Source organism: Pogona vitticeps, chromosome 5, assembly GCF_051106095.1.
Source record: "Pogona vitticeps strain Pit_001003342236 chromosome 5, PviZW2.1, whole genome shotgun sequence".
NCBI lineage: Eukaryota > Metazoa > Chordata > Lepidosauria > Squamata > Agamidae > Pogona > Pogona vitticeps.
Genome location: NC_135787.1, coordinates 68,484,474 through 68,510,971, shown reverse-complemented (window position 1 = coordinate 68,510,971; position 26,498 = coordinate 68,484,474). Strand labels below are relative to the sequence as shown.

The following is a 26,498-nucleotide window of genomic DNA, read 5'->3' as shown; positions in this document are numbered from 1 at the left end:
CTAAGGTGCTTTTTCCCAAAAAACAACCTGGATAAAACACACAACAACAGTTATACATACCATATCACACTTACTTATACTTACATTCTAAGTTAACCATATCAATTAGGCATTTAAACATTTACCATATACATTACATCAATTTACCTTTATTCATACAAACCAAGTGCAAAAAACAGGTACATTTAACTTTTTGTCATCAATATATATACATAGTCCATGTTTCTTTCGCCGTCTTCAATCTTCAGGTCTTCTTGACAAGGCGTCAGCAACACAGTTCACTGACCCTCTGACCACCTTCACTTCAAAGTCATAGTCCTGTAGGTTTAAAGCCCACCTCATAAGTTTGCTATTGTGGGTTTTCATTGTCTTTAACCATTGCAGTGGTGAATGGTCAGTGCACAGAACAAAATGTCTTCCCCAGATGTAAGGCTTGGCCTTCTGGATCGCGTAGACTATGGCCAAACACTCCTTCTCCACGGTTGCCAAATGTCTCTCACCTTGTTGAAGTTTCCTACTCAGGTAGGACACTGGATGCTGGTCACCATTCTCATCCTCCTGGCACAGAACTGCTCCTACCCCGCTGTTAGACGCATCGGTGTAGATGATGAACTCCCGGTCGAAGTCTGGAGCACGTAGCACTGGATAGTTGATGAGCGCCTGCTTCAACCTCTGGAACGCCTCCTCACAGTCGCTGGTCCACGGGATGCGGTCATCAGCCTTCTTCCTCGTCAGATCGGTCAGCGGAGCCGCAATCTCGCTAAACCTCGGGATGAACTTTCTGTAGTAGCCCACCAACCCAAGAAATGATTTGACTTTTTTCTTGGTGTTGGGTCTGGGCCAATCACGAACAGCTTCTATTTTGGCCTCCAGGGGTTTTATCACTCCTCCCCCTACCATGTGACCCAAGTATTTTCTCTCTGGGCTACCCAGCTGCAGTTTGTTCTCTTTGCAGAGCCTAGGCCAAAGCACTTCCTCCCCTGGGTTAAAGTGCCTCTCCCCGGCTTCCTGGTCATCCCCAGCTTTCTTTCTGACCTTTTGAGCTTGCAGGGTCTCTGCTGCTAGCTCTAGGTTTCTCTTTAGGTCCTTCCTTAAAGAGTCTCTATATGTCACAACGTTTTGTGGGTCATCCTGGGTGATCTGCTCCCAATTTTGTTTGATTAAATCAAGGGGCCCTTTCACCCTTCTCCCAAATAAAAGTTCAAATGGACTGAACCCGGTACTGGCTTGTGGCACTGATCGATAAGCAAACAAAAGGGATTGCAGCTTCTGGTCCCAATTGTTTGGATTCTCTGCCAAGTAAGCCCTAATCATGCGCATTAGAGTCCCATTGAACTTCTCAGTTAACCCATTACTTTCAGGATGATAGGCAGTGGTTTCCTTGTGCTTAATTCCACAGATTTGCCATAACCGTTTCATGAGCTTCGATGTGAACGATGCGCCCAAATCTGTGATTATTTCTGAGGCAAATCCCATCCTGGACATATACCCCACCAAGGCATCTGCCACTGTGTTAGTTTCAATGTTAGTTAAGGGTATGGCTTCAGGGTACCTCGTGGCATGGTCCACAATGGTGAGAATGAACCGGTTCCCCCTCTTTGTGGCCTTGGGCAAAGGTCCCACAATATCCACCCCTATGCATTTGAACGGAGTGTCAATCACAGGCAAAGGGCACAACTTTGCTTTGGTCCTGTCGCGGCTATTCCCCTGCCTTTGACACACATCACATTGTTTACAGAACTCCCTGATCTGCTTCCCTATGTCAGGCCAGTAAAAATTCTGTGTGATTCTCTGCTGTGTTTTGTTCACCCCTAAGTGTGCAGCAAACATGTCAGAGTGCCCCCTTTGTAAGATCATGGGGCGATACTTTTCAGGTACCACCAGCTGACTTCTGATCCCATCTCCCCCTTTTGAGATATTCCTCAGGGTCTCTCTATATAAAATCCCCTTTTTCTCCAGAAATCTCACTGGGGTTTCAGGTGTTAGCTGGGCGTCAGTCACCTGTTCAAAACACTTTTGGAGAGTGGCGTCTGCCTTTTGCTCTTGTCCAAATCTGCTGTCTGTGGTTAAGGTTTCCACCACAGCTTCTGAACTCCCCTCTGCTTCCGTCTCTGGCTCATCATTACCCCCTTGAACTGTCCCCGTGGTGGCTTGTGAACGTGTAATCACTAGCACCCGTTTCACATGTTCAGCCAGGTCATTTCCCACGAGCACGGCTGCTGGCAGAGTCGATGAAATCGCTAGCCGCCAAACTCCCCTCCAGCCTTGAAAGTTCACAGGTACCTCCGCTACTGGCAGTGAGATCACCTGCCCCTCAATCCCTGCCACCTTCATGCTCTCATTTGGGATTACATACTCCCTAGGAATAATATCTGGATGGCACAGGGTCACCTGAGAACAAGTGTCCCGCAGCCCCCGATACTGATGGCCAAGTATTCCTACGTCCACCCCTGCTGTCTCAAACAACTGAGAATCTGTTCTCACCAGTAGGCAGCGCCTGACCTCTACAAGAGGACCATTTTCCTCAGCCTGATCAGCAGATGTCACTGTTCCAGATTGAGTCGCCATGGCAACAGGCTCCCTCAGTGACAAGGAGCTTTGCTCTTTCTGGACACAGAACACAGCTTTTGGCTTGGTTCCACTCAAATCCTGAGGCACAACTCCTTTTAGCTGCTTTAATTTCTCACACTCTGAGATTAGATGGCCCTTTCCCTGACAGAAATAACATTTTCTGCTATATTTTGCGTCTTTCTCATCTTGTTTTGGTTTTCCCTCCAAAATCTGAGGTCTTGGTTTCATGTCTGAGGGCTTCCCTTCACCATGGGCCCCTCCCCCTTGCTGGCTTTTCCCTGGTCCCTGAGAGTACTTGCTGTAGGTTTCTTTGGGTTTTCCTACAGATTTCTCCTCACCTAAGGGCTTTCTTATCTGGTAAATAAAATCTGCGATCTCGGCTGCTTCTGCCACAGATTTTGGTTTCCTTTCCCTCACCTGGAATTTCAGTTCCCCATGCAGGACTGAATAGAACTGTTCCAGCGCTATCAAGTCTTTGAGCTGCTGAAAGGTCTCTGTCCCCTCCTGAGATAGCCATTTCTCTAGCAGCCTCACCAATTGAGCCCCCACTTGGGTAAAAGTCTGCTCTGGTTTCTTTGTGAGGGACCTGAATCTTTGCCTCAGCTGTTCCGCATTTATCCCATGTCTTGCAAACACCAGTTTTTTAAACTCTGCAAAATCTCTCATCAGTTCCTGTGGCATCTCTGAATAAACCTCAGCCAGGCTACCACTGATTAAAGATCGCATGATGGTCATCTTCTCAGTTTCCCTCACTGAGAAGTCCACAAACGCTCTTTCCACTAAGGAAAAGAACACCTCAGGACAATCTCCCTTGTGGTACACAGGGAATTTCTTCAGGTCAGCCTTAGACAATTGGCCTCCCTCAGAATCCCTATTGTTATTATTGTTCTGGTTCATCATTTCCAATTTTCTTAATTCAAACGCCATTTTCTCTCTCTCCAATCTTTCTGCTCTTTCCATTCTCTCTATTTCAAATTGCCTTTGTTTCTCTCTTTCCTCCATTCTTTCTCTCTCTAATCTTTCCTCCATTTCCCTCACCCTCAGTTCATGCTGTTGGGCTAGGAGCAATTTTCTGAGTTCTGGGTTCTGCTCTCCTGTGCTGTCACCCTGCACTGAGCCAAATTCATCCTCAGAACCTTGGTCTACCTGGGGGTCTTTCACTTCACCCATTTCTGCCATTTGGCTTCGAGTCAAGGGCATAATCCCCCCCCCCCAGAACAGGCTGCTTTAAAAAGTCAAGCCTCAAAATAAAACGACCACTTTTTTTTTTCTTTTGCCTCAGAACCAGCTTTCCCTATAGATTGCTGCTGTCCTTCAGCACTACTTGCAACAGTTGCGAGCTAGAGTCTACCCCCCTCTGCTGGGCCTCTCAGCAGGCAGGCTAAATCACTGTTACTATACAGTTTTGCCTCAGCTTTTTCCCGCCAAAACAGGCTGCCTCAGAGCACCCTAATCTAGTCCCCAATCTGAGGTTACACGTTCTTCTACTAGTGCACCCCCCCGTGAGGTACACCTAGAAGATTACCTACGTGCTCTCAGATTGTCCCTGACTAGACCCCCCTTGCTCTGGGCACACGTGCCAAGGCTTTGCTGGACCACTGGACAACTGGACCAGTCGTATCCCACCCGCTGGACACCAATCAATGTGACAAACCCAGACCTACTGGGATCTGCCACACGTTAACTAAGCTGCCACCAACCATTCCCTATAAGAAGTCACACAGACCAGGGATGGATTTTTAACCAATAAAAGAATAAGGTTTATTTAAAACAACACACAGGGAAAATAAAATGATCAGGTGAATAGGATATAGTAACGTGGCTTAGTCTCATTCATACATGCATACAGTTTGGTTCACACAGAACCCTTAACTTGAAGCACAGACCCTGAACCTATCAGTTCTGGCTAACCAACAGACACCTGAACCTATCAGGTTGGTACTCTGACACACAGTAGTACCCTGTCTGACACACAGACTCCCACACCAGCTTCTTCTTCCCAGCTGCTGCTTCGTCACATCCCAGCGTCTCCTTCACCACACAGGCTTCACATATATATACAGTACAGCCCCTCCTCCTGATGTCCCGCCTTCCACTCCCCATAGGATGGAACTTTCCCTCCAAACCCATGACAGACAGGTAACATCAGTGCTGTATGTAACAAAAGTGAGTCCAGTTTGAAACAGCATTCTTTGGATAGATGAAACTAAGATCAACCTGTACCACAATGATGGGAAGAAAAAAGTATGGAGAAGACTTGGAGTGGCACATAATTCGAAGTAGTATACTATATTATCTGCAAAACAGTGTAGGCAGTGTTATGGCATGGGCATACATGGCTTCCAATGGCACTGGGTCACTAGTGTTTATTGATGATGTGACAGAAGATAGAGAAGCAGCCGGATGAATTCTGAAGTGTATAGGGATATATTGGCTGCTCAGATTTGCCAAATTCACTGAAGTTGATTGAATGGTGCTTCAGTTTACAGATGGACAGTGACCCAAAGCATGCTTCAGAAGCAACGCAGGAGTTAATATTCTGTAGTGGCCCGAGGCAATCACCTGATAACAACTCAGTCAAGGATGCATTTCACTTGCTGAAGATAAAACTTAAGGCAGAAACAAACAACTGAAGACAGCTGCAGTAAAGGCCTGACAAAGCATCACAAAGGAGGAAACTGAGTCAGTTCTAGACTTCAAGCGATCATTACCTTCACAGAGTATTCAGAATGAATATTTTATTTATGAATATGTTAATTTGTCCAATTACATTTGAGCCCCTGAAATAAGGGGACTGTGTATGAAAATGGTTGCAATTCCTAAACATTTCATACAATATTTTTATGCAGTTTCTTGAATTAAAGATCAAAGTCTACACTTCAGTTGCATCTGGGTTGCTTCAGTTCAAATCCATTGTGGTGGCGTACAGAGCCAGAATTATGAAAATTGTGTCAGTGTCCAATTATTTCCGGACTGAACTGTATACTATCCCATAGTGCTAGAGCACTCTCTGCGTGGTTTACAACATAATTATGCAAATAACACTTTACCCCACCCCACCCCTAGCGACTCAATTTATTAGCCTCAGAATGATGGAAGGCTGAATCAACATTGAGCCAACTACCTTAACTCATAGGGATGTGGTGGCGCTGCGGGTTAAACAGCAGAAGCCTCTGTGCTGTAAGGTCTATAGATCTGCAGCTGTAAGATCGAATCCACGTGACGGAGTGAGCACCCGTCGCTTTTCCCAGCTCCCGCCAACCTAGCGGTTTGAAAGCATGCAAATGCGAGTAGATAAATAGGGACCACCTCAATGGGAAGGTAACAGCATTCCGTGTTTAAGTTGCACTGGCCATGTGACCACGGAAGATTGTCTTCAGAGAAGTGCTGGCTCTGTGGCTCTATGGCTTGGAAACGGGGATGAACACCGTCCCCTAGAGTTGAACACGACTGGACAAAAATTGTCAAGGGGAACCTTTACCTTTACCTTAACCCATTGGGATCAAACTCAGGTCATAAGCAGAGGCTTGACTGCACTACTGCCCCTGGAATCTTCTGGGGATGATACTCAGTGGTTACATTCCATTGCATAGTATTTTGGTCAATTGAACCTTTGTTGCCCTATGGGCATAGGCAACCAAGTACTTTCAGAATGTTTTTATCTAAAGCAGGAGTTGACAAAATGAGCCACATGGACATGCAATCCCCAAAGTGAATTTGGCAAATCAAAGCCCCCTGAAAAACTGGTTTCCTAGCCCCCCTCCAAAAGAAAAGAAAGGTAAGTTTTTACTCACCAGTTATGATACATAGTTTAAATACCCAGTTATGATACCCAGTTTAAATACCCAGTTATGATACATAGTTTAAAGACCTCTGGGTAGAGTGGGCGGCATATAAATTAAATAAATAAATAAATAGTTCACAACTCCAGGCTTCTGTTGTGTTTAATACAACAATAGATTACTTTTTTTCCCCCAAAACTGAAAGTGGTATTTCTGTTGTTTTCATTTCAATTACCCACCCAGTCCTGCACTTTTTAGTGGTTTGTATGGTCCTCATAAGATCCCAGGGGCAGAAAGTTCACCCTTGGGCCTGCTAAATTTGCCCACACTTGCACGATGGCTTTCATAGGTCCTGGCCGTTATTTATTCTTGCTGGGTTTCACTGGAGTTGTAGTCCAAAATATCTTGTTATATTTTGAGGGGAGCCTGGTGACCTAAACTTTTGGCCAGTAGAATCTGCAAAGAGTTTTTTTTCAATAAAACCACCTCCCAATTAATGTTAAAAAAAATCAGGCTGGGGGTGATAAGTCCTGCCCTAGAAAGTCCAGGAGTGGGTGTATAGAGAACCCAGACCTCCGGTAATTGCCCACTCTTGATTAAAAAAATCAATTTCTATCTTTTCTGCACAGGCATCATTATTTTCATCTCCTTGGCCTTATTTTCCTTGTTCTCTACTTTTTACATTGCCTTTTTGTTTTTGTACAGACGAGGGAATCTTGGTGTTGGCTGCATTCATAGGTTACAAGTAGCAAAAGATTCTTGTGTCTTTTTAGATGTACAGTTCAATAGCATTTCGTCCAGTTTGCTTAATTTAGCCCCTTTAAAGCTTATTTTGGACTATCTGCCTGAAATGCCATTATTTCCATATCTTCAGAACTGATTGGCTGGCACACAAATATCAACGTCAGGTTGTTTTTCAGTAGAAGTCAATTTTGATGCTGCTTTCTCATTATGATGGGATTATCCTTGTTAACCTGCTGCTGCTTACAGAGCGCCAGGCTTTTGTTCTTTGGTTTCAGAGTTATTCTGAGTGATGTTTCAATTTAAATTTCTGACTTCATGTTCCTGTATGCCGTCTCTGGTATGTTTTTGTAGCCAGTGTGTGTGGCTGCTGCCAAAAGCACTGGTCTTATAAAATGTATATCATGCTGATATTTGGTTTGGGAGCTTCTCTTAGCTGGCAGGAAATTTGCAAGAAAATATGCAACAAGATGCACATTACATGTTTTACATCATTAGGTGAAGTCGCTTTTCTTGGGGGAAATTGCACATTGTTCATTCCGTGTAATTAGCAGTGTTCTGTCAAACACTAACCCATTTTTGTGATTCTCACATCCTCAGCCATTTTGTGTCCCACTTGTAAACTATGACTTTTTTAAAGTTCACACTGTTGAACTTGATAACTACATCCTAATAATTTTCAGAAAGTAACTGTTAATTTATTGCAGCAAAAATAAAAAAGAGCTTGTGTCACTACCAGATTATGGCGATCCTATGAATGAGTGATCTCGAAAATGTTTCTTCCACTGATTTTCACTCCATCTGAGTTTAGTCCAGTCTTCTGTATGATATGTTCCGTGTAAAGATTAAACATATGACAGGATAAAATTCACCCTTGTCTGATACCTTTGCATATAGGAGACCATATTCTGTCCTAATGGTAGCTTCTTGTCCAGACTACAAGTTATGCCTCAGGACAATAAAATGCTGAGGTTTTGAAATAGACCCCTAATTTGAGGGTGGCTTGCTTTATGACTCCTACTTTTGCAACCACTCCAGTGCTACCCAGTGCCTCTCGCTAACATCCAGAACTCAGTTTTGTACAGCCTCTGTGAGTAGCATGCTGATGCTAGGCAGTGAAACAGTAGAATTAATAGGACCAAAGTACAGTAACAGAGTGGGAGAGAGGGAGCAATCTGGAAAAGGGCAGCTGAGCAGGCCAGCTGAAGCAAGCAAGACACTGGCGAATGAATGGGAGAGGACAGAGGACAACAGAGGAGGTCCTAAAGAGCAAGCCAGGTGGCAGAGGGTGGAGGAGGAATGAAGAGGAGACTGGAATTGAGGCTTGAGCATTGTCAGGGAAGCAAGTGTTCATTTCAATATTGATCCTAATGGAAAAGTAGGATTCAACATTGAGAACCAGTTAAATCAGAAGTGCAGGGGTCTGCTGTATTTGGCCACTTCATCAGAGGTTTTTTGTGTGCACCTTTAAAGAAGTGGGCCTTAGTCCACAAAGATTTATGTGCTGTTTCCTGTGTTGTTCTTATACCCTGCTATTGAGGGGAAAGCTTCATTCTTGAAATAGTCATTCACTTAGTGATTCACATTTCTTGTAAAACCAAAATGTAGGTTGTGTTTCTTGGCAAATCAAAATTTTAGAGTGTAAAATTGCCCTTTTCATATTTTAAGAACATAAGAAGTGGCCTCATTCTGAGACAAATCACTGATCCATTTAACCCGGTATAGTCAGCTCTGACTGGCAGCAACTCTAGGGTGTCTACAGGGGCATAATGTGACATTTGCTTTTTGTTTTCCATCCATGTACTAACCAGGCTAGATCCTGATTAGCTCCTGAAATTAGATATCTGTGTATTCAGAGTAGTGTCATTTGTTTGCTGCAATATATTCACCTCTGTTCCGCTTCTTTTTAAAACTTGTCCCAAGAGTTTTATTATTGTTCACTTTCTAGTGGCAGATTCATTGTCACAATTAATTGCAAGTCAGCCTTTCTCTTGAATGAGAGAAACAGCCTTTTAAATTGGAGAGTGTATTATTTGATTGTATTGTTTTTGTCTGCCATATTTCTGTAGACAGCATGGTTACTCTTCCCTCATACTTTAAATTTTTTGGAAGTGATTTTCGGTCTGTTCATCTGTTTCCCTTCTTATTGTCATTGCTTAAGTTACCAAGATGTTATGGGTTTGTGAAATTGTTTACTTTTGCTAAGTTTTTTTAAAGAGTTGTAGTTAAGTAGAAGATTTTGGAACTTCAAAGCATTCATTACATGATGTTTTTCATGGATCTAATGCTAGATACTCACAGCAGAAATTCTAACATAGCCAAATTGCTTACGTTTTTGCTATTTCTGCTTCTATTGAAAGGGTCTGCACCTAGAAAGCAGATTGTGACTACTGTAGTATGTGAATTAAATACTGCAAGGTTTTAGTAAGACAGTTGTCTAATTACAATGAATTTTTAAGCAGGAGAGTGAGAGTTATTTTCTTGGCTTGATTTGCCTGTCCCTAGACTCCTCAACATTATTAAAGAAGCTCAATTTAATAATTCTTTAATATTTTCTTATCCACTGTCCACAGAATTAAATTTGTATTGAAATATTTACCCTTTGCATGTATTTATTAACATCCAGACGGTGTAAATACGTTAGATAAAGACATGTAGGTAGAAGGTTTCAAATGCTCCTGGAGTGTTAGGGGCTGTAGACCCACAGCTGCTGTCTGCTCCAGTGCTCCAGATGTGTCCTAAAGAATGCTCTTCTTCTAGTTCACTGTAGAGCTAAAGCAGGGGTGAGCACCACCAGTTCTCAGTGGACTATTTTAATTTTCTGAAAACCCTCTGGGGCTGCACCAGCTTCTTCTACATTGTACATCAGCAGAGACGAGTAGATTACCAACTACATATTTAATTTTTTTAAATCAGATAACAAATTTCATACCTGCTGTATCATCATAGTCTCTCATGCATTGCTTCTTCAGAAATGTTATCTGTCTCACTTTAGAAAATCTTTGGGGAGTCCAGTCACTGTAATTATTGCTTAAATGTCATGTTCTGTGCATTTCCTGATCATGTGTCCTGGTAGGTACAACTGTACTTCATCTCCTAACTTAGGGGAAACACATAGAATGTGCTTTAAGGTAGCTTGTCCAGTTTATCATTATGTTTCAGTAACTTATTAAAAACAAAATTGCTATATAGTAGTACCTCAGTTTGCAAATTTAATGCATTCTACGGGATGTTACGTAAAGCAAAAAATATCATAAACTGGATTGCCATAGGAATGGGGGCAGCACTATAGACCTCCAGGCACAATGCATTCTGGGGAAACTTTCTTTGCAAACTGAAAAAAAAAAAACTAGAAAAAAACACAAAAACCGTGACATTATTTTCAATGGATTTTCGTTTGTAAACCAAAAATTACATTGACCGAGGCATTCGTAAACCAAGGTACTACTGTAGTTTTCATATAGAGCATATTTACAGTTAAGAAAGTAAAGATTAAGTAAAATGTTTTAAGTTCTTATTTTATGGAAGGTAAAGTGTTAGAAATTATCTGCATTGGTCTCAAAGCAGCTTTTTAAATCTTTCAGGTGAGTCCCTTGCCATGTCATGCTGCAGCACCGTACTCCTGTAAAAGAGTTTGTGGAAGGCTGCTTGATTGTCAGAACCATACTTGCATGAAAGAATGTCATACAGTTACTGAAACAGCTAGCAATGGTGACATTCAAAAGGTAAGTGTAAGTATTTGTACAGTTGAGTAAAAACATCTTGTTCTCAAAAACATGATAAAATTAGAAAAAAATATTTTTAAAATGAATTGTTCAAATAAATATGACTTTTTCCATTAAATTGCAAACATCTGTGAGAAAGAATAGAGGATTATAAGGGATGCTTCACCCACTTGTTACTGCCCCTTTCCATGCTGTATAGGAAAGATCATTCTCCATTAGGCAATATGTAGTGTGCAAGAAAACTTTACTGTTGATCAAACTGTTGAAGAAACTGCAAAACACATGTTGAAAGAATACCTTTCTAAAATGAAACATGAGCAGAAATCTTTCTGCTTTTAGGATAAAAACACTTTTTGCAAAATACTAGAGGGGAACTTTTAGGATATTCTGTGCATGTTCTAAAATAGAGGAAAGACATATTTGATACTACAGCTGAATCACTTCTGATCTTAGTCTCTGCAAAATACAGCTGAAGTATGGAGGACCAACAGAAGCCACTTGCTAAGAAACATGAGATGTGCGGTGCTGTTTCACTCATGACCTGCTGCGTGATTTCTCATTGGATTTTGTCTCACCACTGTTAGAGTTAGAACAGAAGGGTGAACTAGAATCCCTCTCAGTCTCATCCAGAAGGGTCGTCACATCTTACAGGCTTTAGAGCAGCCATTCTCAACCTTTTTTTGAAAAACGGACAGTGGACCCTTGACTTACAGACGGCTTGACTTACAGACTTTTTGTGTTACAGACTTCTCTGTAAAGATTTACATTTGACTTGCAGACTGAGATTTGACTTACAGACCAGAAAAAAACCAAAATGGAACAAAAACGGCCTGTTACGGGATTGATCGGTTTTCAGTGCACTGTAGCTCAATGGAGACTTGACCTACAGACTTTTTGACCTGCAGCCACCGTTCCAATACGGATTAATTCTGTAAGTCAAGGGTCCACTGTACTGCCTGGACTGTATTTTCCCTGCATTCCCTGAACCTTTCTTGACCTAAGAAAAAAAAGAAACAAAATATCCCCCTCTAGTGGTTGAAGGAGGAATAGCAGCTTCCCATTAGTTTCTCTGGACGGAAAAGAGCAGATACGGATCAAATGGTTTTCAATGCATTCTTATTGGAAATGCAGATTTGACCTGAGAACTTTTTGACTTGAGAACTGCCTTCCAATACGGATTAAGTTCTCAAGTCAAGACCCCACTGTATAGGCCAAATCAGGATTGTATAAATCACACAATGAACCTTATAAGGGTGGTGTGTGGAGAATAGTTTTTAGTCTGGGGCTCTCTTCAGATGTTTCAGGCCCCTGTTGAGAATGGCTGCTTTAGACAACATGATTCAAATTCTAAATTTTTGGGAGGGTGATACCTACAGAAGAAGCAAAAGGTCTTCTCTGAGAACTGTGCCAGACTGGAAGCGATCAAACAGGAATGTGGGCAGAGAAACTGGCAAGTGGGAGACAGGCTGGAACAGAGACACAGTAGGTGGCAGGCATCTTTCTGATTTTCCTCATTCAATTTTAATAATCATTTTTCTTTAAAAGTTGTTTTGGCCTGGCATATAAGGCACAAATGACAGTGGCAACAAACCAAAGAGCAGGGCATGAGGCAGGCAGCTAAAGAAGCTGACATTTGGCTGGACAGACTGGCAGGCAGGTGCAAAAGATAGCAGGCACCGTTAACCTTGTTGCCCTTCAGTTTAATCATGGCATACGTACGTGAGTGCAGCAAAAGCAGCAGCGATGTGCTGGTAAATCAAAGAATTATGCAGGAGGAGGCATAAGTGCCCAGGAAAAGCACAGGAGCTGGTGGGAAGCAGCAAGCAATCTCTCAGCAGTGTTTCTTCAGAAGATCAGTCGTGGCTGCTGCTGATTATTTTGGGGATTTCCAGCAATAGGAGATAGTGTACTGCTCCATCAAATGGAGGTCCAGGCAGAAGTGATGGGGTGTTAGTTATGTTCACCCACCATGGAGAAGACCTGCTCCATTAGGAGCAGGGGGGGAAGAAAGTAGGAGAGAGCTATCTGTGAGCTGTCTAGAATTCCCTTGGGTTAGTATACAAGTCTTCTGCTGACTCATTCAGGTAAAAGATGACCTTTGTGACATCCTCATCCTGGCCAAAGGATTGTCTCATGGATCATCAGTAGTTCACTGTTTCAACCAAAGTCTAAATCCCAGAAGATGGTTCTTGCTCAGCAACCCTTGCAGTGGTTATGATGTTAATACCTTTAGTACTGATTCTTGTGATGCTGGTTACAACAAGTCAGCTGGAAGGATGGCTGCTACTGGCTGTGCTGTGGGAAGACAGTGCCCACTCTCTGCTGTTGCATCCTCTTCCCAATCCCATGGGAACTGTAGGATGCTTCTAATGTATTGTGAGGGACAAATAAGCATGGGCAAGAGTCTTGATAGCTGAGATGTCTGTTGTAAAGAGCATCATAAGTACATTTTTCTTGCTCAGGTGCTATCAGCTTTGGAAGTGTCCTTGCTCAGGCGAATACAGTGCCAGCACCTCAGTCAGCCTCCCGAAGAATTGTTGTTGCGAAGGAGGCGAAATCAGTATTACGACAATTTGGTTTTCTTTTTCATATTTACCTAAATCAGAATTTTGTTTTCAGCCAAATAAACACTTGAAACTCAAAATTAGCAATCAACAGCAGTTCAAGCTAAAGCTAGGAAGGCGGGTGGGAAATTGGACAGAATTTTGGCAACCCTGTTTTAAGCATGAAAGCCAACAGCAGTTTTGCTTCTTTTATGTATATGTGTCTCTAAATAATTGTCATTCCCTAATGAGATTTTTTTAAATGCTAGTCACTCATGGAAAAGGCACTTGTTTCCTAGACAGTCTAACAAAGTAGGCTAGAATTTGCTAAGTAAATTCCCCATTAAAATAATTTTAAACCTAGTTACAGTAGACACAAATAAAGATATTTAACCTTTAAAGATTGTCCAAAACTATGGTGTGTGTGTGTGAGAGAGAGAGAGACAGGAAGAAAATAATAGAATTACATTGAAGTAGTTGATTGAACTAGCTGATAGTGTAGCTGATTTGAGAACAGATCACTGCCCTGAAAATTATTTATTATTCAGAAGTTGCTACACATCTCAAAATGAGAAGATAATACTGTATTGTTGAAGAACATGTGTTTACACTGTAATTCATGGCTTGTAATGGTAGAGAAACTAAAAACATAATACCTCTTAAAATGGAGATTTTGCATTCAGTGAACAGTGGCACCATGAAAGTAATGTTTGCTTAGCACTTTGTAGTTGGAAAGCAATAAAGGAGTGCTTGCTTTGTTCTCAAATGCCATAGTTAAAATTGCATAACAACTTTGTTTGTTTTAACCTTTTTAATACTGTATTGGCATTTGGTGGCATTAAACATTCCTTGCTTAGTCTTTATCTTGTGTCGGCTTGTATTCTAATTATTTTTTAGGAATTTGATGCAGACTAATTCAAGTAGTGAATTAAAAAAACAAAATGGGATTTGCAGCGAAATGTTGCAGTTTGTTCTTGCCTCCTAAGAGGAGTACTTTGGTCCATGATATGCACAAGTAGGCAATGCCATTTTCTTCTGGCTTTTATAAGTTGTAGTTTCCGAGGTTTTTTTTTTTTTTGGTCTTTTTTTTTTATTTTTTGTCCAGTTTGTATACCACCTTTCCTGTGAGGTGGTACACATGGTTTTCTATCAGACAGCCAGTACATTATGTGCATGTTCAACACTCCTTATTTAGGGGAAAATTTGCTCTTTGTCAAGATGTGAAATTTTGTGTGTATAAGGTGGTAAAATAATTATGAGGGTTTAGAAAAAGTATGAAAATGAAAGTTCTTCTAGAAATGAAGCTTGAACAATAATTTACTAAATGGGAAAGCAATTAGCCAGCTTCCAGCTGAGCAAGGTCACTGTTACCATAGTGTTCTTGACAGTTGAACTCATTTTACAAATAACAAAGCACAAACAAAGAATGCAGGTATTTTGACTTGCACTGTCTGTAGCTACATTATTCTCACTTTCTAATTTTCCAAAACTCTGGTTTTCAAGGACCTGGATGAATCATATGCTTTATGTTACAAACTTTTATTCCTCCAGAGTTTGCAAGATAATGGCAGCCTGCTAGATTCTGAGTTACAAGCCCTTAGATTTAAATAAAGTGCAGGGACAGTAGAATTTCCTACTGCAATTTTTCTTTTGTGCATCAGACCCTTATAACTTTAAGTCCTGAAAAATAGGTTGTTTACAGTTGCAAGGAAAAAGTAAACATCTGAAATAATTGTAAATATAGGGAGATAAACACTTAAGCATTCAACTCTGCACCAGGGGTGGGCAATTAATTTCTATAGGGGGGGGCACATGAAAAATCTGAACTGTGTTCGGGGGCCGAACCAACTTTACTTAACCATGATGTTGATTGTTTTTATTTTAAACTTGTTAATCTTCACAAATACTAAAGAGTTTTTTTGTGGTATGTTAAAGATAAGCAACTGATCAACTTTAGACAAAAAGATATAAATGGTTTTGATGTTCAAAACTGTCCGCAGGCCGGACAGGAGCGGCTTGCGGGCCGTATGTGGTCCGTGGGCCGCACTTTGCCCAGGTCTGCTCTACACTCTGCACACTGCACATATGAGGTACCAATGAGTCATCATGGATTTCCTTCCATAGATTCAAAGTTCCACAAGACTGGCTTGGCTGGATGAGAATTACACATTTTTCTATGTGGGTTCTTAATATGTTTAGAGGCTAAGAAAATAATTTTCTTTAATATATTTTCATTCTTAAGAATTTAGATGTCTTCTCTGTTTTAAATGTGCCTTTTTAGACACCAAGCATGCTGATACCTTCCTCTCATTTCTTGGCAGCTCCATTTTGGCTACAGTTTTATTGGTGTTCACCATCTGACTTTCTGTTATAAGAGGCCTATTTTTGAACTGTTTTTTTTTCCAGTCATTTCAAATTTGAGAAGGAAAATCATTTCAAACCTTTTGTTACCGTTCAAAGAGAAGAACAGTCTGAAGATGAGACTGTCTGCCATACACAGAACTTCTCCATACAATTGATAACCTTACTCTTTCAGGATACCCAGTGCCATAGAGAGACTGCAGCGTACCTCTTTGCATACAGTGGTGCCTCGCTAGACAGTTACCCCGCATGACAGTTTTTTCACTAGACATTGACTTTTTGCTATCGCTATAGCGATTTGCAAAGCAGTGATTCCTATGGGGGAATTTCGCTGGACAATGTTTGGTCCCTGCTTCGCAAACCAATTTTCACTAGACAACTATTTTGACAGCGATTTAAACAGCTGATTGGCGGTTCACAAAGCAGCTTTCCTATGGCCGATCTTTGCTAGACAATGACGATTCTTCCCCATTGGAACGCATTAAACAGGTTTCAATGCATTCCAATAGGGAAATGCATTTGCCAGACAATGATTTCGCTAAACAGCAATTTCAGTGGAACAGATTATCATTGTCTAGCGAGGCACCACTGTACTCCCTCTCCTTGTGGAGACAGGGGATGGAGCTAGTACTCTCCTCCTCTCTCATGTTTAAAATTAACTTTGTTCAGAACATTTGAATAGGGTTTACCTTATTCAGCTTATTGTTAGATTATGGTGATAGGTTTAAAACTATACTTTAAAAACTGAATTTGGAACTTACATCCAGTCGTTCCTCTAAAGAACTCAAGACGTTTCTTTAGAATTTGTAGAAGAGGTAGCCATGTTAGTCTGTGCAAGCATTATAGCTTAAAAAATAAAAATAAAAGAACAAATAAAAAGGCAAAAATTTGGTTGCACCTTAAAGACTGTTATGTTTTAATGTGAACTTTCACGGACAAGTCTATTTCATCAGACACTCTCTTATGTCTGAACTTTGAAAAACTGAAACACCAACTGTCAATGCCTTTGGAAATATTTGGAACATAATTTTGTAAAAAATAGATTCATGAATCATACAAAACTATATTATGACTCTTTATGGTTGTACTACAATAGGAAGTGTTAATGATTGAGGTCTCACCAATGGAAGCATTTACACAACCAATATTAATGGAAAGAAACTCTTGAGTTATAGAGATTTATTAAAAGAGGACTTAAGTATGAAATCAAGGGAAGAACTAGAATAACAAGGTACAATACTTGATTTGTGGACAAAAACACAGATTTAAGATATACAAGAGATAAAGCAGTAGGCTTTTGTAAGGAACAGACACCACTAGATAAGATATTTCTGAATGGAAAAGAAAAGCTGATTAAAATGTTGTATAATTATCTACTTTAATTAAAAACGCAAGATGAAATAGTTAAAGGGTGTATGATAAAATGGGCCTAAAATGTGGGCCACAATGTTAACTTAAAGTCATGGTCACAAATATTGTAAGTTAATATAAAGCTAACAAAAGCAATTAATTAGAAAGAAAATATGTATAAGCTGTTCTATACATAGTACACGACACCTGAAAAATTATCAAAAATGTATCAAAGTACCTCTAACAAATGTTGGAAATGCAAATTAAAAGAAGGTCGTTTTTATTGTATGTGGTGGGGAAGCTAAGAGCTTTTGGAAAGTAGTCCATGAGTTTCTACAAAAATATTATCCTCTATAATTCCATATGAACCTGAATTGTTTTTGTTGAATATAATACCAGATTCGATAGAAAAAGGAAAAAAAAACTATTTGATCATCCATGTAACTATAGCAGCAAGAATTTTGTATGCCAAAGACTGGAAAAAAGAGGAGACTCCAACAACCCAGGAGTTAATAGAATTTTTTTTGAAGCAGCAGAGATGGATATTTTAACTGATGTATTAAAAGACAAAGAAATTGCTGAGGCTAGAAAGAAGTGGGAACCTTTGTATAATTGGATGAGAAATGAGAACATGAATGGGTTAAAATTATGAGAAAGAAAATATAGGATATAATTTTAGATTTTAAAGATTTAGAAAAAAAGAAAGCTTAGTAAGAAAATGTATTGACAAATGCAATAATGATCTATACTGTTCTCTATCACATTCTTTATTTTTTTTTAATTTACCCCAATACCCTGATCCAAATCCCCTTCCCTATAATCTACCCTTACCTAATGGAAAATGAATAATAAAAAAAGAAATGTTAATGATTTTAAGAAGTTGAGTTGTAAGAACCTTTGTCACAGAATGCCGTATTAAGTAAAATCAGAATATAAACATATATCAGTTTGCAGTGTGAGTAGCGGGGAAATGAATATTAGGGAAATACACGGATAAGATTCCTTGAGAGTTGCGATCATAGCTCTTGTTCCTTTACAGGTTTCTGGGGAAAAAATGATTTTCAGACAAAAGCAAGTCCTTATCTCTCTCTGAAAGCATGTACAGTGGGGTCTTGACTTAAGAACGGCTCGAGTTAAGAACATTTTGACTTAAGAACCGCTCTCATAGGAAAATATTGACTTGACTTACATACTTAGAGTTGAGTTAAGAACTGAAAAAACCCACGTGGGAGGCAGGGAAAGTGCAAAATTTGAACTTTCAGTTAACTGTTGGCCAGTGAAAAGGGTGCCTGTCTGCTTCCTCACTCCTCCCAGCGTTTAGAGAGTGGATTGGGAGACAGTCTTCGGACTGCCTGGTACTGTACTGCCTGGACTGTATTTTCCCTGCCTTCCCTGAACCTTTCTTGACCTAAGAAAAAAAGAAACAAAATATCCCCCTCTAGTGGTCGAAGGCAGAATAGCAGCTTCCCTTTAGTTTCTATGGACGGAAAAGAGCAGATACGGATCAAATGGTTCTCAATGCATTCCTATGGGAAATGCAGATTTGACCTGAGAACTTTTTGACTTGAGAACTGCCTTCCAATACAGATTAAGTTCTCAAGTCAAGACCCCACTGTACTTTCAGACAGTGGAAGTGGGAGTGAATAGGGGATTGTTGGAGATGGAGCCAGTCTGGGAAGAAGATCACATATTTAAAGTGACTCTTTTGGAGTAGTGCTTTAAATAGTGATCTGTCCTTTGAAAGATTCTTTTCAGAGCTTTCTAACAAAATAATTCCAACAAAGCAATGCAGTGTTTTCTTGCATTTGTGTGTAAGTGCTAAAGCTGCTCTGTATGTACCCAAAGATAATTGTTTACTAATTTTATGCTTTTCAGAGCTTGCTAACAAGATAACTGCAACAAAGCAATGCAGTGTTTTCTTGCATTTGTGTGTAATTGCTAAAGCTGCTCTGTATGTACCCAAAGATAATTGTTTACTAATTTTATACTCTCATTTCTTATACCTTTTAATCAAAATAAGTTTTCATCTGGGACACTGATTACTGTACCCATTGTATCTAACAATCAGAAGCCTGTCCTTAGAGTATTTATCTTCTGGTTTGCCTTCCCTCACCAAAAAGCTAAGTAAGGTAACTCAGTTGTATACAAGATTTTTAAAACTGTTTCTATGAGTCCACATTTTGAGCTACTGTATACAGATTTCTGTTATGAGACTAGTGTGACCTTTGAAGGTAATTTAAATAGGGACCTGCAACAAAATTTTGCTCCTCATCCATATGTTCTTGTTTCAGACATCAGCTAGCCTCAGACTAGTGCCTTGCAGTATTACCTGGACTTGATGAGATGCCCTTTTTCTTTATCACTGTGCCATATAGTGTTAAAGAGCTGGAGACTGGTCGCCATCCCTAAACCTGATTGCTTTATTATCATAGCTGGAGTGAGGGTAGCATAAGGACAAAGTTGGGTTTGTGTTTTTTTAACAAGTTGTGTGTCACAACTGTAAATAGTGTGACAAATTGCTGTAGTATTTCTTCTTATTCTGTGCTCCTTTGATTTGAACATCGTTTAAATCAGAAATGTCACAGTCCCTTTTTGAGCTTTTTAAAATATTTGCTTTACAAAGGTATATACTTCTGAGTATCTAGAGAATCTCCCACATAAATAGAAACCATTGGCTGAGAATTTGGGAAATCTGCTTCCTTTCCAAATCCATAGGCAATGTCACATAAGATTATTAGCAAGAATTATTATCTGTTATCACTTCTTGGTGTCCTTTATTTACCACATATTTTCTGTATTCTTAGGAATGTTATAGGATTTTTATGAAAACCTGTTAAGCCAAGGTGGTTAAAACATTATGATGTGTTATTGTTACTAAGTAGGTGTGTGTGAGTCTTGAAAAATTGTCATAGGATTTTTAAAATTTTAATATTACTATATTTTTCCATTTATAACATACCCCAATTTATAAGACACCCCCCCCACACTTTTCTAACCCCCAAATTAAGAAAACTTAGCTTTGAATATTCAGCCTCTGGGCTCAGAACATTGGACATTACAAGTTCCTGTTGAACGTGAGCCTATAGGCTCCACCTCCAATGAGGTGTGTTCCAGTTTTATTCAGCATCAGCTGATGTCAGTTCTATAAGGCTCGTGACTGGAGGAAGCTAAGTCTCCTGACTGGAGGAAGCTAACCCTTGTGACTAAAGGAAGCCTGTTTACAGAGGCAAGGTACGGGCCATTTTGTTCTCTCCTCAGCTATCTCAGCTTATGTCCATGTAAAAGATGCCCCTCAACTTTTAGTGTAATGATTTTAGGAAAAAAAGTGGCATCATACATAAAAAAATACAATAATGCTTTATGTTAATGTTAGTAACAAAAGCATATAATTTCTGCAAAGAGGATTTTCTTTGCTCTTTTGCATCTTTTCAGTGGCTTGGGAAGCCTTCTTAGGAGCTTCAGTGGGGAGGGATGAAAAGGGAAACATTAGAGGGGCTTTTGCTCACGATACCTGCTAGTCTCAAACCAGTACTATTAGGAGCCATATGAAGAGAGCAAAATGCCAAAATCAAACCACTGATTTTGTCTTTAAATACAAAGTTTTTAAACAAAAGGATTTTGTAAAAATGCTAATAATTCCCAGTGTCATCTTGGCATATGGCTGTATTGTTAGGCAGGTCCAGAGTGCTTGCAGTGTGAAGAAGAATGTTCCAAGCCACGGCCACCTGGATGTCCTCATTCATGTCCTCTGCCCTGCCACCCCGGAGAATGCTCACCATGTACCCAAATGGTCCGGATGAAGTGTCACTGCAGACTTACAAGCCTCTACATAGAATGCATGTATGTACTTTAAAAAGACAGCCCAAACTTGAAATTTGAAGTGTCACTGTGCAATGTTTTCTCTCTTTCCATCTTCTTCTTTTTTTCCTGAATTGTTAGAAATGGACATGGCAAAAATTCTTTAGGAAGGACAGCTTTTCAGTGGAGGGATTGTTGGTGTTTGTTTCTTATAGCGCTTTGTGACATAAGGTATCAGCTGAGATGAATGTAAGCTCCATTAGTTAGTGTTTCTCAGTTCAGGTCTATATTTTTAAACCCCTTCTCTCTTTTTATGTTTATCTCTCTGTTTTCTTCTGGTTTCAGCAGAGGAATAATAGCTTGAAATGTGGCCAAAATCCATGAGTAGCTTAATCTGTTTATTTTGGGTTTTTTTCAAAATTGTCATCTTTTCTATTCTTTATTTTATTTCTTCAGAAAAATCACTTGTGCTGATTTAAAAGAAAAAGATGAACTGAGTTCCTGCCAAAACCAATGCCCAAAAGAGGTAAACTCAATGTAACTGACCTATAAGAAGGTTGATATTAAGATGTTTCTGGGTTTTTTAAAAGATGTAATTTAGCCTTGTTTTAACTTTATAGTTGTATATGCTTTAGAGTATCTGAAAATGAAAGGAGAGGGAAAAGATAAGGAAGGAGGGTGGGAAACTGGATGTGGATTTGCTAAATACTGGCACAAATGGCAAAATTAAAACAGGGATTTTTTTCTTATTTGCAGGTGTGTCCATAATGTTCATTGTAAGAGTGGCTCTCATTTTTGTTTTTATAAACATGTGAGGAAGATAGACACATATATTTTCTGGGTGTATGACTTGCTCTCAGACAGGATGAAGGCAGAGCTTAAGAGCACCCTGAAACACACTGAACCAGGAAAGAAATATGAGATCTCACCTATGGCTACTAGATGCTGTGATCATTCCAGAATGTTTTGAAAACTGGAGTTTGAAAATGTTACTTTCCTGCGTTCAGTTTTAAGAATCCCCCAGTGAACATGGCCATCGGGCAATTCTAACGAGTTCCATTCTAAACACGTAATTTTATTGATCTCTGCCTACGACCCCCTTGCAGTATGCAACTCACTGCTAATTATCTTTTACTCATACAATACTTCCCTGTCATTGAGCATTGGGACTCGGGGGGGGACCGTTTTGATCTTTGAAAACTGCTTGCCTATGAGCTATGTAAGATGGGAGCTACAAGCACAGGGAACATTGAGTTCCTGTTGGACAGAAAAATCATATCCTTCTCCTCCCCCTCACCTTTCTATGGAATGAGGGCTGTGGTCTTCTGAAAGTTCAGCTCTTCCTACATTATATTGCTCGCATGAACAGATTGTAAATATAGGTGGAGATTGTGGTAATAACATTAGCTAGAATTCTCTTCCAGTTTCCTGCCCTTCTCCTTATCTCTTCCCTTTCACTGCACTTTCTGTAAAATGTATTTGCTGATGTCCACTATAATGTTTTTTTAGGTTAAATGCTGCCGCTAATTATGTCTTCTAAAAAATGAAAATTAAATTTCTGTATATGCAGTGTGGGATTGCTGATCATTTTCTGCTGACTAATGTACCATCATATTCTGGCCGTATGTCATGACTCTGGTATTTCTTCACCACCCAACATTGAATTAAATAGCTTTAGAAGATGTTCTATGACAGCCTGGTACTTTTCCTTTCTTAAGTTTTTTTAATAACTGAATTTATCTTGACTCTTGGCAAGTTTTTAGACTGTTATTTTGGCCACAGTACAACAGTAAATACCACAGAAAGAGTTTCCATTGCCTGCTACAAGTGTTACTTTTGTTTGTGTTATGTTTCCCTTTCCTTCAGGGAGCAAACAAATTTCATTATTGCCTAGATATTCAGAAACATCAACATTTTACATGTGACTTTTTTGTTACAGGAACCAAGTGCCTTGTATAATTTCTTAAATGCATATGCAGTTCACATAGTTAATCTAATTTGCCTAGAAACTGGCCTACATTTGCTAGATTCTGTTTATTGCAATGCTATTTAGCTTTATAAATACGTCATTTCTAGATATAGGCAGAAATATACAACATATATTAAACTGGGAAATTTATGCCTCTTAGGACAGGAAAAGGTTGTGATTCTAATACAGGAAGGGTAAATATATTGGTACTGTAATTAGAAATTGATACCCAGTTAGTGTAGTGGGTAGAGTAATAGACTAGGACTAAGGAGGCCTGATTTGAATCCTCACTCAGGCATGGAAACTCACTGGGGGGTGGAACTGGTAAAATCATTCCTTAACGATCTCACTTACTTTGAAAGCCCTATTAGGGTCACTACATGTTGGTTCTGACTTGGTAGGAATTAAGATTGTAGGTGTTGTTGTTTTAAGTAACAAAAATGAAAATGCCTTAGTTATTTTTGAAAAATTAGAAGAGTAAGTAATCACTTTTTAAAGCTATCCAACTAAATACATACAGTGGTGCCCCGTATAGCGAGGTTAATCCGTTCCGGATTAACCTTCGCTATGCGAAAACATCGCTGTGCGGGCAAGGAAAGCCTATTGGAACGCATTAAACTTAGTTTAATGCGTTCCAATAAGCGTCCAAACTTACCCCTCCAGCGATGTTTTCGCGTCCGGCGGCCATTTTGGAGCCGCCGATCAGCTGATCGGCGGCTCCAAAATGGCCGCCGGACGCCCCAATCGTCGCAAAGCGAGTGCGGCGATTGGGGCAGATCCGTATAGCGATCCCCAAAAAGGGATCGCTATACGGATTCTTCGTTAAACGGTGCGCTCGTTAAGCGAGGCACCACTGTATTTTTAAAACTATATATGACTATAATAACTTCTTTTTTTGGTTTTTGGAACTACCAAGACATCTAATTAGTTTTTAAAAATATTTCTGCAGGACATAGTTATACAAACAAGAACCCTGTGTAAATCAGCCCATAGAATCAAAAACTTTTAGAAAGAAATGTGCATTAAATATATCATTGCTGCTTACATATAAATTTCAGAGCAAAAGAGGCAGATAGACAGATGCTACTTTTCTAAAACTCAAGAACTTAAAAGTCCTTGTATAGGTCCATCTGGATAATTTCATAAAATGTTGTGCAAAATACTGTTGCATAAAGTTACACTGATGTAAACCAGATCTAACACAAGAAATATTTAATAAAACTAATTGAAAGCTTCCTCTTCCCCCCCCCCCGACCCCTGCTTTCATGTTCTGAGGCTGCCTTTTGCCTTGGGAAAGTCTTTGGGGACCTCAGGATGCCAGGAGAGCCTTTAAAAGCCAAAAACCACCACTGGAACACTAATGCTGGGATTGGGTGATCTGGTAGTGATCTTTTTATTTATTTATTTTTACTAATAAAGACATATTCGCCCTATCCCAATGCTCCCAAAGGCTTCCCTGTTTTTATTTAGAGAGGCATAGGGGGCCTCAGAACCTCAAAGGATGGGGAGATATGAAGCTTTCAGTTGGTTTAAATTAAGTATTTCTAGCACCAGATCTGATGTTTCATCAGTGAAACACTATGCAACAGGATTTTGCCCATTAAGTATTGTGTAACACAATAGTTTCCTCAGTGTATTAATGTATACCGTATTTTTCCGTGTATAAGATGCTACTTTTTCCTAAAATTATTACACTAAAAATTATGGAGCGTCTTTTACATGGAAGTATGCTGAGATAGCTGAGGAGAGAACAAAATGGCACATACCTTGCCTCTGTAAACAGGCTTCCTTTAGTCACAAGGGTTAGCTTCTTACAGTCAGGAGACTTAGCTTCCTCCAGTCATGAGCCTTGTAGAACTGACGTCAGCTGATGCTGCACAAACCAACTGGAACACACCTCATTGGAGGTGGAGCCTGCAGGCTCAGATTCAACAGGGACTCAAAATCGATACTCTGAACCCAGAGGCTGAATTTTCTTAATTTGGGGGTTAGAAAAGTGGGGGGGGGGTTTCTTATAAACAGGGTCATGTTATAAACGGAAAAATATGGTAACTACATTTAGAGGGAACTAGATGTGAGAAACAGGCCTACAGTGGTGCCTCACAAGACAATGTTAATTCGTTCCACGAAAATTGCTGTTTCGCGAAAACATCATCTTGCGAAATGCGGTTCCCCATTGGAATGCATTGAAATCCATTTAATGCGTTCCAATGGGGAAAATAGTCGTTGTCTTGCAAAAACCGTTTTGTGAAGCGCGGATCGGCTGTCAAAATTGTCACCTTGCGAAAAATGGTCCCGGAAACACCCGTTTTGCGAAGCGCAGACTCGGCTGTCAAAATAGTCATCTTGTGGAAAACAGTCCCGAAAAAAATGGTCTTGCAAAGCATGGACCGAAACAACGTCCAGCGAAAATTGCCCATAGGAAAAAACGTTTTGCGAAGCACTATAGCAATCGCAAAAACTCATTGTCTTGCGAATAAACCGTGTTGCGAGGTAATCATCTAGCGAGGCATCACTGTATATTTTTTAAAATTGTTTAAAATATTAGGAAACAGTTTACAGGGACATCTCTGTGTTCATTTCAGAGTGAAGCATGAAACAAAATTCATTGCTGGAGAAGTTAATGATCTTCTGAGAAATCTGAAATAAGAATCTTACTTAGTGGACAAAATTTGCTTTGATATATTGGCTGGGTTGAACCATTATTTTGCCTCACATGCATAAGCTTCTGGAAACCCATATGGAAGCTTGGACTCATCTTAATGCGTCCTTTCCCATGCATGAATTCTCCCAGTTCATGCCTTATTGGTGTGCATGAACCACGAATTGTGATTTATAATAAACTCTAGCGACCTACTGGAAAAGGTAACTTAAACCAACTAGCCACTGTTACGCATTTAGTTTGTTCAACAAACTAGAGATTATTTTCCTGATAATCAGGTAACCATAAGCTAGGAACAGGGAAAAATAAGCTAAATGTTGGTTTATTCCTTCTGGTAGAGGAGAAGAAGGACGCACACTTCAACCTCAAACTTTGAGCAAAATCTGTGTTTTTATTTAGTAGTCTTCTGTAGCATGTTCAGTTGACGGATTTTTGTTCCATTTCACACCAACATTTCTCCCCTGTTATAGCTGTCTTGCGGTCATCGATGCAAAGAAATCTGCCATCCAGGTGACTGTCCCCAGAATTGCAACCAAAAGGTCAAGATCCGTTGTCCTTGCAAGAGACTCAAAAAGGTAAACTGTTGTGTTTTATTTTGGAATCCTTTGGATTTTTTTCTATTGAAAGTTTAATTTCAGCATTTGAGTCATTTGTTTTAGTCTGTTTAAGGCATTCTCACATCATCATTCTAAATATTTATTAAAAGGCAGGTTTCATGCACCAAACTGAAACAAGAGTAAGTTATAATATTAACTTAGTTAATGTATAATAAAATAATCCCAGTAAATAAATATCAGAATCGTAAATTTAATAATCAGAGATTTTACTTACAGTGTTTTAAACCAGTGGTTCTTAATCTGGGCGATAATGCCCCCCAGGGGGCGATTTCATTTTTCAGGGGGGCGGTAGAACGAAAAGGGGCGGCGTGGGGGCGCTGGAGCAGAAGGGGGGGCGGTAGGGGGGCGCTGGAGCAAGCCAGACCTGTGAAGATGGCTG

The 26,498-nt window shown here is 39.9% G+C and overlaps 1 protein-coding gene across 2 annotated transcripts in view; it reads left to right on the top strand.

The window, feature by feature from the left end:
- Positions 1-26,498, top strand: part of NFXL1 (nuclear transcription factor, X-box binding like 1) — a 92,104-nt gene that overhangs the window by 49,024 nt on the left and 16,582 nt on the right. The window contains exons 16-19 of one of the 2 annotated variants that reach the window (XM_020789633.3): positions 10,679-10,819; positions 20,747-20,913; positions 21,328-21,397; positions 25,973-26,077. In XM_020789633.3, the coding sequence (XP_020645292.3) occupies positions 10,679-10,819; positions 20,747-20,913; positions 21,328-21,397; positions 25,973-26,077 (483 nt within the window). Of the gene's footprint in view, positions 1-10,678; positions 10,820-13,281; positions 13,457-20,746; positions 20,914-21,327; positions 21,398-25,972; positions 26,078-26,498 lie in introns of those variants that run through there. The other variant, XM_073001294.2, reaches the window with a different exon arrangement.